Raw genomic sequence first — 12500 nt, forward strand, 5'->3', positions numbered from 1 at the left:
CCCAACAAGGCCGTAGTCCAATGACCGAAACAAGTAAAAAAAATGCTTTTTTAATAAATAAAAATAAATAAAAGAATCTACCACTCACCTTGTACTACTTCACGATACGGCGAGCGATAAACCATAAGTGGAGGTCAACCTTTACTTGTTTCGTCACTGGATGAAGATTTGGGTTGCTTTAATCTTCTAACTTTTCTTCCTTAATATCATTTCAATATCAACATTTGTGCGAGAATGGGTGAATCGTTTTATTCTCTCCTTCACTTCTTTCGTTCTTTTCTTCTTAATTTCCTTCCACTTTCATTTCCTCTTTCTGTGGATGTGGAAGTGTTTTTGTGTTCTTACGTGTGTGTGTGTATGTGTGTGTGTGCGTGTGTACTTTCATAACTACATCTCACCTCATCTATTTATTTATCAATTAAAAAAAATTTCTCGAAAGTTATTCTTCCATAACTTATTTCATAATGAAATACAATCCGAACTAATATTAAATAACTTTCAACATAAAATTTTCACTAAATATTTGCATTTACATTTTTATGTATTCCAAGTCATCTATGTAATTTTATTTCTAGCTGAAATCCACTCAAAGTTTTTTTTCTTTTTTGCTTTTGTTTTCCTTTTCTGTATATATATCTTCGTTTTTTTTGCGGTGGTGGGTGTTTTTCGTTTTTGTTTTTGTTTTTTGTTTTTGTTTTTCTCGTCAATATTTAACAAATAGAGGGAGAATGGATTTATTTAATAGGAATTATTGAAATATTAAATCTTATTGCCTGAGGACTTCGGCTATTTTCATTGTTATTGTTGTTGTTACTACTACAACCGCCGTTATGCTTCATTCATCGCCAATAATAAGACAAACTCAGTGGAAAATTTAGATGTCATAACGCTTGCATACACTTTTCGGGAGTATCTTCTACAACATCATGTTTTAGATGATGTAAGAGGTGACACAAAGCATTCTAGCGATTGTTTAAATGCAAACGACATTGAATATATAACAGACGTCATAGTAATGTATGTACAGAAAAATATACATGTAAATCAAATGATATACATACACCAGAATCGCCAAGATAAGAGAGTGATTTGAATAACAGGGTTGGTGAATTTTAATTGAGAGCAGTCTCTCTGAGTTTTGATACTAATTCCGTGTTTAACTGACTGTGAATAACGGGACTTCATCAGAGGAGATTTCCAACTCTTGCAGACACCATAATGAATTAATATCTATAGGTTGTTCTGATCAAACAAATCTAGTAAATACCAGCTCCAAAATCTCTTATGTATTCAATATAAATATATGCATCGTTTCCACCTGGTGGGTGGCAGCTTTAGTCCCAATTAAGCGAAAGCCACCAGTCAAAGAAAACCATGCTTATTTCTAAGGTTTTATATTGATAGAATTCAGATAATAATAATAATAATAATAATAATAATAATAATAATAATAATAATAATAATAATAATAATAATGTTTCAAAAAGGATGTAAACGTGGGTCCTATGGTTGTAAAGATCAGCTACTCGTCATTAAGATGATTTTGGAAGATTGTCACAAACAACACAAGAGCTTATCAATTGCCTGGATAGACTATAAAAAAGCTTTTATATAGCTGGATTTTAAAATGCTTAGCACCTACTCTGCGAAACTTATCTGTAAGTATGAGATCATGAAAAATAACACTGACTTTGAATAGTGACAATGAAACTTTTAATGTTAGGAATGTAAGAATTTCATTTGGCATTTTCCAGGGTGACTCTCTATCACTACTCTTCTTTTGTCTAGCCTTAATACCTCTTTCGGAATTTCTTGATGATGTACAATATGGTTATAAAATTTTTGATAAAAATACAAATCATCCCTTTTACACACATGGTTTAAAGCTCTTTGCAAAAAATGACCAACAACTACACGGTTTACTGGCAATTGTAAAACAGTTCAGTGATGACAACAGGATGGGATTTGGCCTAGATAAATGTGGAAAAGCTACATTTATCAGAAGGAAAATGATAGAAACTTCCAACGTTAACCATGAACAACAGAATGCTATAAAGGAGTTAGAACCAGCGGAGAGCTACAAATACCTAGGTGTATTTTAATAAGATGGAATCAAACGTTCAATGATGAGGAAAAAGATCAGAAAAGAATGTTATCGCAGGGTTAGGGCAATACTCAAGACAGAGCTGAACGCAGGAAACAGGATCGAAGTTGTCAATACTTTAGCCATAACTGTCGTATTATTAACTGGTCAATTATTGAGATCTCTAAGCTTGTCAGAAAAATACGAAAATTGTTGACAATGATTAGAATGCACCACCCGAAGGCAGATATTTAACGACTGTACCTGTCAAGAAAAGAGGCTGACCGTGGACTTCTGCAACTGGAATTGACAATGAAGATTGCCACAATTGGTCAAAACACTTACCTGAAAAACTCTGATGACTGAATGTTAAAACTTCTCTTGATGCATGAAAACAAGAAAACGTCATACTCAGTAACAAAACAGGCAAAGAAATATCTAAGTGAATTCCAAATACAACAAATCCCAGAATTAGACGTACTGGAAACAAGCACAGAAAAACTAAAGGTATGAAAACCCTTGCTAAAACGGTTGCTTTAGATATTTTACTGATAAATGGCAGGTAAAATCTCTCAATGGCAAATATCCAAAGAGAGCTAATAATGCTGATGTTAACAAAGCCCTTACCCATCAATGGTTAGTATCTTCTGGCTTAAAATCAGAGACTGATAGATTTATCATAGCAGCACAAGATCAATGCCTACCTACAAGAAGCTACCAGGCCATCTTAAAGAACGGCAATAGCTCAATAAGTCAGGTGTGCAAAAAACAAAATGAAATCATCGAATATGTTGTCTCCGGACGTAGTTTTCTTGTGCCTACAGAGTATCTGAACAGGCATGATAGAGCGGCAAAGTATATTCACTTGGTAATTTGCAAACACTTGGATCTGTCCCATGATAAAAACTGGTGGGAACACAAACCAACTCCAGTGCTTGAAAATGATCACACCTCACTCCTTTCCAACTCCACTGTTCAAACTAACAGAAAGATAGATGCAAATAGGCCAGACATTATGTTGATGGATTGCAGGCAAAAACATGCCTACTCATCGATATGTCTGTCTCAATCGACATAAATGCATCTGTCAAGACCTACCAAAAACTGAGCAAGTATAAAGATCTAGAAATAGAAATTGGCAAAATGTGGAACTTCCAGAATAAAACGATACCTGTTGTCATAAGAGCTCTAGGAATGATAGCAAAAAAGAAACCCAAATATGAAAGAAATTCAAAAAATAGTGCTCATAGGAACTGCTCATATCCTAAGAAAAATATTGTCTGTATAATCCCAAAAACATTTTAATCTGTAAACAGTGTCAAAACACTTTTAAATGTACGCTACAGCAAACACCTTTTACTGTCATCATATCGTCACACTATCATCTTACCATCAAGTTACTTTTAAAACAAACTTCTAATCTTCTGATGTTTTGACAGGCATTCTCTAGAACAATACTCTGTGCAAAACCAAAAGTATAGCATCCTAGTCATAACACCAAATTGAACTTCTAGCTGCTGTCTCTCGAGGTATGTGGGTGTGACTTGCAGTCAACTTGTACAAATACAAAGCAAAAGCCAAACATATAATAATAATAATAATAATAATAATAATAATAATAATAATAATAATAATAATAATAATAATAATAAATGCCCTCATGCAGTACCAGGCAGTGGCTCTCATGGCTTCTGATCTTAACTGATTGGAAGTGTATCATGTACATTGTTTTGTCTTGGTATAAAAGATGGGCTACAGCAAATATTCTGCTCAATACCACAGATTTGCTTGTCAGTTGTTGACCTTAACCAGTTGAGCATGTCCTTTAGTGGCTGACGATATGTGCATCTCTGATCACGAACAGAGTAGGGGGGAGCATCATAGCCATGTGTTGAGAGGGATTCTTTGGGGTTTCAATGATTCACCTCTGGAAACATGGGTGGTTCTTTCAACATCCTTAAACAACCCTATTCAGGGACCTTTTGAGCGGGATGGGTTACTCGATCTGAAGAAAATTCTAACTGGGCCCCACCTGCAAGGTCATGTGCTGTTTATCTTGATATGAGATCACCATGTCGCGCACATATGGTTGTGATGCATGTGCCTGGTGTACCTTATCAGACGGGTAGTCATGATGGGTATACTGGGCTTCGTATATTTTACCCCAGTGTCACTTGATGGCATGCTCTGCTCGCTCACTCAATAATAATAATATAATAATAATAATAATAATAATGATGATGATGATGATGATATGATGATGATGATGATGATGATGATGATGATGATGATGATGATGATAATAATAATGATAATATAATAATAATAATAATAATAATAATAATAATAATAATAATAATAATAATAATAATAATAATAATAGAAGATGATGATAATAATAATAATGATAATGATAATAATAATAATATAATAATAATAATAATAATAATAATAATAATAATAATAATAATAATAATAATAATAATAATAATAATATGCCCTGATGCAGTACCAGGCAGTGGCTCTCATGGCTTTTGATCTTAACTGATTGGAAGTGTTATCATGTACATTGTTTTGTCTTGGTATAAAAGATGGGCTACAGCAAATATTCTGCTCAATACCACAGATTTGCTTGAGCATGTCCCTTAGTGGCTGACGATATGTGGATCTCTGATCACGAGCAGAAGTAGTGGGGAGCATCATAGCCATGTGTTGAGAGGGATTCTTTGGGGTTTGAATAATTCACCTCTGGAAACATGGGTGGTTCTTTCAACATCCTTAAACAACCCTTATTCAGGGACCTTTTGAGCGGGATGGGCTACTCAACCTGAAGAAAATCCCAACTGGGCCCCACCTGCAAGGTGATGCGCTGTTTATCTTGATATGAGATCACCATGTCGCGCACATATGGTTGTGATGCATGTGCCAGGTGTACCCTTATCAGACGGGTAGTCAAGATGGGCTTCGTATATTTTACCCCAGTGTCACTTTGATGGCATGAACTGCTCTCTCACTCAATAATAATAATAATAATAATAATAATAATAATAATAATAATAATAATAATAATAATAATAATAATAATAATAATAATAATAATAATAATAATAATAATAATAATAATAATAATAATAATAATAATAATAATAATAAATAACCACAAAACACGAACAAAGTAAAAAACAGTTTTCAGTCTTTAAGGAAGCTGACAAATACAAAAAAGGAGTCATAGTACCTAACAACTATGAAGAAATAGAAGAAACATCAAAAGCTGTAAAGCAACTGAAATCCAAACTAAAACTGGAACAGCAACGGATCATGATAAAACGATGGCAAGAAAAGCCCCTTCATGGCAAATATTGGATGAAGCTAAACAGAAAAGTAATAGAAAAAGCAAAATCCCAGCAATGACGGAGAAGCTCAGGGCTCAAAGCAGAAACTGAAGGACTTTTAATTGCACTCAAGATCAAAGCCTTCCCACCAGAAATCACCGAAAGCACGTAATGAAAAGAAATACAAGTATCCGCAGAATATGTGGTGACGGAGAAGAAACAATAAATCATATTGTCTTTGGCTGCCCAGTCCTGGCTAAGAAGGAATATATTCACAAGCACGACAGAATTGGGACCTATATACACTGGAAGCTATGCCAACACTATGGAATAACAACAGAAAAAGATGGTACGTGCTAAAAAAAGGTCATTGAAAAAGAGAAAGCAACCATACTCTGGTATACACACAGATAGAGAAATTATGGACAATACGCTGGATATAATTGTCAGAGATCACAAAGAAAAAATGCTTTCTAATCGATGTATCAATCCCAACAGATGACAATGTTTCTCTAAAAGAAACGAAGAAACTTTCAAAAGTAGAGGTAACTCAATGTAGATCGTAAAAACAGAAACAATTTCTATCATGGTACGAGCAGTAGGTATGATAAAGAAACATTCAGACAAAAACAACAAAAACACCAAAACTCACAGGTATATATAACAAACAGAAAATAGCACTAGTAGGCACTGCACACATCCTACGTAAAACACTTTCAGTACAGTGAAAATAAGAGCACCACAACAAACACACCATATACCCAAGGAACAGAGGGCTGCGCTCAGTAGTGCAGTGAAAGCACGTGATAAAAATAAGACTACTAAATAATAATAATAATAATAATAATAATAATAATAATTCTTCCTACTAAAGGCACAAAACTTGAAATTTGGGGGAAGGGGGTATGTCGATGACATCGACCCCAGTACTTAACTCGTACTTAATTTATCGACCCCGGAAGGATGAAAGGTAAGAAATTGAATTTAGAACGAGAGGACGGACAAAATTCCGCTAAGCATTTTGTCCGGCGTGTTAACGATTCTACCAGCTCGCCGCCTTAACTAGCTCAAAAAATAATTTCTAAAATGCAAACGTTAAACGCATTCCGATGTTTGATCTTTTGGTGTAAACTATGAGTATAATAAATTCAACATAACTTTATATTAGAGAATCATATATAATCTTTCAAGAGTGTCGATGAAATAAATAATATTAACCACCATGGTTTAAGAGATGAAACTTAACGATACCTAAAGCTATTTTCTTAATGACTGGAATCACTTACAGTTAAAGGATGCCGCAACATAATTATATAATGACGATTTTACGCGCAAGTAAATAGATCTTTTCCATGTTGTTATATTCTTGATGAGGACTCTTATTTACATCGGAGGAAGGTCACCGTGACACAGCAATAAATTTCCACCACCACCCGGATAGCAAATTGCTTCTTCTTTATGAAGTTGCATTATAGACGACATCGCTTTACAATGGCGACTGTTTTCTTTACAAGTAAATACGTTTTATCAGGCAAAAATTCGAGGAGGATAGATAGATAGATAGATAGATAGATAGATAGATAGATAGATAGATGTGTGTATATATATATATATATATATATATATACACACATGTATGTATATATATTTATACATGTATATATGTATATATATATACATACATACATATCTATCTATATATATAAAACTGAGAATGTGTGTCTGTCTGTCTGCGTGAATCCCTAAAACTTGAGAACTACACAACCAATTTCATTCAAATTTTACACATGCCTTACTTAGGGTCCAAGGAGTGTCATGGGCAAAAAAACATTTTTAACTTATTGCCCAGGGCTAGCCCACAGCAATATCATATCTTCTCCACTATGAATCCCTAAAACTTGAGAACTACACAACCAATTTCATTGAAATTTTACACATGCCATACTTAAGGTCTATGCAGTGTCATGGGCAAAACAATTTCGCCCGTCGCTACGTTCTGAGTTCAAATTCCGCCTTGATCGACTTTGCCTTTCATCCTTTCGGGGTCGATAAAATAAGTACCAGTTGAACACTGAGGTCGATGTAATCAACTCATCCCCCACTTCCCCCTTTAGCAGCCTAGTGGCAAAAATTTGAAGTAATTAGTGCTGTAAATGTTTTTTAGGATAATCATGATGGTAATGGTGGAGGTGGTTTTCATCATGGTGGTCTTGGTGGTGGTGCTGGTGCTGGTGATGATAATGACGACGACGACGACGATGATGATGATGATGATGGTGATGATGATGATGATGTGATGGTTGTATTGGTGGTGGTGGTGGTGGTATTGATGATAATGATGATTGAGAGAGAGTACGTGACGGTGGAAGAGGGACTGTTACTTCTGTTATTCTCTACCCTTAGTGGGATTATTATTATTATTATTATTATTATTATTATTATTATTATTATTATTATTATTATTATGTTATCAAATCCCTCAATATTTTTTTCTAGAAACTGAATAATTTATATATTCAAAGTCAGATGCATGTATTTTTATCTATTTATTTATCTTATAACCTTTATTTATCTATCTAACTTCTGCATGCGTATACACGCAAACATTCAGTCTATACATGCCTACACACACTGACACACACTAGCACACACGCATCGACACATACATACATAGGTACACCCACTCATATTTACATATGCATGTGCTTACATATAGTTGTATATACGTACACACAAACTCACAAACACACACAGTCATATGCACACAAACATGTATATACATGTATATGCATGTGTGTATATACCTATATATATATATTTATGTGTGTGTTTATAGTGTGTTTATATATATATATATATATATATATATATATAGTGTGTTTACATATATATATATATATATATATGATTAAGGTAAGAGAGATGCATATAGACATACATGCATATATATATATGTATGTATGCATTTATATGTATATATATATATATAATATATATATATATTAATATATATATATATAATATAGATAGATAGATAGATAGATAGATAGATAGATAATAGATAGATAGATAGATAGATAGATAGATAGATAGATAGAGAGAGAGAGAGAGAGAGAGAGAGAATGGTATGGATAGATAGATAGATAGATAGATAGATAGATAGATAGATAGATAAAGTGAGAAAGAGAAAGAGATACATCTATGCATATACACACACTCGCGCAGATGTACAACTGTATCAAAGTACGTATATATATTGTGTATATGCGTGTGTGTGCGTCTGTGCTTGCCTCTATGTGTGTGTGTGTGTGTGGTGTGTGTGTGTGTGTGTAATGTTGCCTTACCACTATAAATTCATACCTAGCCATATACCTACAATCTAATTATATACACTCACTGTTATTTACCGATGTTGTTCACTTACTATGATGGATGTATTTGTCCATTCCACACATCATTCACTCCAATGTAAGCATGGCGCCTCTTACCTGTGCTGGAAGTCTGATTCAACCTCTCTGTGTTCGTCTATGTGTGTGAGTTTGTTTGTCTGTATATGCATATGCGTATTTGCCTGTGTTTGTCTGTATGTTTGCCTCTGTGTGTGTATATATGTGTGTATGTGTACGTGCGTGTGTGTCTGTGTCTGTGTCTGTGTACATCCGTGTGTGTGTGTGTGTGCATCTGTGTGTGCATCTGTGTGTTCATATGTGTGTGTGTGGATATGTGTTTGCCTATGCGTATCAGCATCTGTTTGCTTGTGTGGGGGGTATGTGCGTTTGCTTTTGTGCGTGTGTGCACTTGTATTTGCCTGAATGTGTGCATGTGTGTTTGCGTCTGTGTTGTGGAAGTGAATGTCTGTACGAATGTGTGTGCGTATGTGGGTGTGTGTGTGTGTGTGTGTGTTGTGTGTGTGTGCGTGTGTGTTTAAGAACTGCTTTTCCCCTCTACTGGCCAAGTGACATCCCAGTCTGATCTCACTCTTTTCTCTCCTACTAATGTAACATCAATAAAGGTTGATTTTTAGCGTCTGTTTATTGTAAATAAGATCTAAACAAATAAAGTAGGTATAAAAATAAAAGCAAGCAGCAGTGCAGTATTTTAAAAGCATGAAGCAGGAATTTAGAGATGTGCTCTTATCCCCTTGTCAAAAGAGAGGAGTCAGTCAGATCTGAAAAGAAACTTCCATCCATTACTTCAATAATTTATAAATTGAGACTTGGAAAAGAATATCACTTTAATCTAAAACCGATGTTTACACTGTGTATTATTCAGTAAGTGTTATTTCCGATTTGCTTCTATCTAGAAATCAAAGGAAGTGACTTTGCTTTTGTGACCTGGACATCAAAGCTTTGAAACTGACCTATTTTCCATTACATTTCAGGCAGATTCAGTGCTGTGTTACTGAACCAGAAATATCGTTGTAGCAAATATTTTGCTCAATACCTCAGATTTGCTTGTCAATGCTCGACCTTAACCACTTGACCATGTTCCTTAGTGGTTGACAATATGTGCATCCCTAACGATGAGCAGCAGTATTGGGAGAGTATCATAGCCATGTGTTGAGAGAGATACTTTGGGATTTCAATAAAGTTAACAAAATAAAGTTCGATGGAAATATTAGTAATTTTTCATACTTTCTAGGGGTAGGCAAATGGGAAATAGCAGTTACTACCCAAGGACAAAAATCGTGTTATACATTGTCTAGCTTTATACTGCTTGGAGTTAGTTGATTTAAAGCAGTGGTTTTCAACCACTTTTGATTACTATTTTATTCTGGTGCCGCCCCCCGCCCCCCATAGCCATTCGATATTTAAGAGCTGGTTTTATAGATACTTCTTTCAAGACTCCTATTTTGTTTTTCAAACATTCACTTGCGTAGTTTGAACTATGTAAAATGTTACAGAAAGAAACTGGGCTGTTTCTTGCAATAAATATGTTTAAAGCAAATTTGTTTCATGGGCCCTCAAAATATTACCTTTGATGTTCAGTTTATTATTTTGCTTAAATGAACCCTCAGTGGTCATATCGACCCCGGTTGAGAATCACTAATTTAAAAAGTACTTGCAGAGATACCCGGTCTTGCTCGGGATTAAAATGGCATAGATTTTTATTGCTTTACTTGTTTCAGACTGCTGGTTGTTCGAAGAAATCAACCACAGGATTTATTCTTTGTAAGCCTAGTACTCATTGTGTCAGTGTCTTTTACCAAACCGCTAAGTTACAGACATGTAAACACAACAACTTCAGTTGTCAAGCAATGGTGGGGGTACAAACACAAGACACAGGCGCACACATACACAAATATACACATATATACGACAGTCTTCTTTCAGTTTTCGAGTACGAAATCTATTCACAAGCTTTTGGTCGGCCTGAGGCTATAATAAGTATATATATATATATATATATATATACATATATCTAAGTCCACAAAAAACTATATCTGGTTTGTTATACCTTTCGGAAAACAAATCAAATCGAACCTTCCTTTACAGTTCCGTGAAGCAGTGGCTATGAACTTTCCCAGGAATTCTATGTATTATTCTATTATCAATTCACATAAGGTAAGAATTGCATTCTCTAACACTAGAAATCTATCGCAAATTATTGCTTCCCATAATAACAAGCTGCTAAACAAAGATTCTTCACCCGGGAGTTCTAACACTATTCTTAACAATTCCAACCAAACATACAATAATAATAATAGAAATAATATTGATAGTACCAACATTCGTAGCAACATTAATGTTAGCAATGATAATATTAATAATAGAATTAGTCGGGTTAATAACAGTGGTAGTATTGATGACAACAACAACAACAACATTTCTATTATCAGTGATAATGCCGGTTATAGTACAATTAATAATAATAACAATAAAAGAAATAGTCTAGTAGTTAATGCTAGCAATAATATAAACAGTAATCATAACAATAAAAACTCCATCTTGATCTCGGAGGATAACCCTAACAGATTAGACTTCTTGTCCAATAATTCCAAAATTAAAAATTCCATTTACCAGTATAAAATTTCTTACGGTACCGATGTCTTCTTTTATATTGGTGCGACAACTTCTCCATTGTCCCAGAGAATTTCCAACCATTATTCAACTTTCCGAGATAAGAGAAAACAACATAGTACAGGACTAAGTAAATCAGTTTGGCGTCTTAAGGACAACAATATAACTTTCAAGCTGGATTGGTCCATATTATCTGTATCCTTTCCTTTTGATGAGGGCAGGAAATATTGTTGCATCTGTAATTCTGAACTCTTCTATATACTTTTCGCCAAATTCCCCTTGGTAAACACAATAATAGAAAAATCCTATAGATGTAAACATTGGCAAAAACATACCTTCCACTCATATAAATAATAAATAATATAGATAACCTCTTTGGTTTTAGTAATTACTTTCACGTCTACACCACTACCGTAGACAAATGCTTCCTCTCTATTCTGTTGCATCAAACATTAAATATAGTTGGCGTATGTTTATCTCTTTCTCTTTACCTCTCCCTCTCTCTCTCTCTCTCTCTCTCTCTCTCTCTCTATCATGCGCACAATCAAACACACAGACACAAATTTCTCACATTAATACTATATATATTTGACAATTGTCCCCCCCCCACATATACATTTGCAAACACACACACACACAGATGCAGTTATATACACACACAAACACTCAAACTCATTAACAAAACATACACCCGTCAATCCCCATACATACAGCATACAAACTGTTCCCTTCCTATTTTTTTATAACTTCCTCCTTCCATCCAATTTTGAGGTCATTGCTTATAACGGATTATTTTAAATAAATACTCATTATCACTGTGGAAACCATGTAGGCAGACGGTAAGAAGCTTTTGTTCGTCTTGAGGCTGATAGAGGTTCCTTGTATTTCCTGATGAGAAGACGGCATAATGCAACCTTCATTCCTTCGGAATTAAGAATATGCAGTCTTCGAAACATATGTCGAAAGTAAAGGAATTTGGATAAAATCTTCGTTCGACTCCATTCTTTTCATTTATTCATATAAAAAAACACACAAATTTCCACACATGAACACGGGGTTCAGCCC

General features: G+C 34.5%; 2 protein-coding genes across 6 annotated transcripts in view; one reads left to right on the plus strand and one right to left on the minus strand.

The window, feature by feature from the left end:
* LOC115226162 (putative amine oxidase [copper-containing]) overlaps positions 1-1011 on the minus strand; it is a 57419-nt gene extending 56408 nt beyond the window's left edge. For both annotated transcript variants that reach the window (XM_036500058.1, XM_036500066.1), the window contains exon 1: positions 89-1011. In XM_036500058.1, the coding sequence (XP_036355951.1) occupies positions 89-125 (37 nt within the window). In that variant the 5' untranslated portion in view covers positions 126-1011. The remainder of the gene's footprint in view (positions 1-88) is intronic.
* The window catches only part of LOC115229316 (L-threonine ammonia-lyase), a 498130-nt gene that overhangs the window by 304634 nt on the left and 180996 nt on the right, over positions 1-12500 (plus strand). The gene's annotated exons all lie outside the window — the stretch shown is intronic.

Source organism: Octopus sinensis, linkage group LG2 (genome assembly GCF_006345805.1).
Source record: "Octopus sinensis linkage group LG2, ASM634580v1, whole genome shotgun sequence".
Lineage (NCBI taxonomy): Eukaryota > Metazoa > Mollusca > Cephalopoda > Octopoda > Octopodidae > Octopus > Octopus sinensis.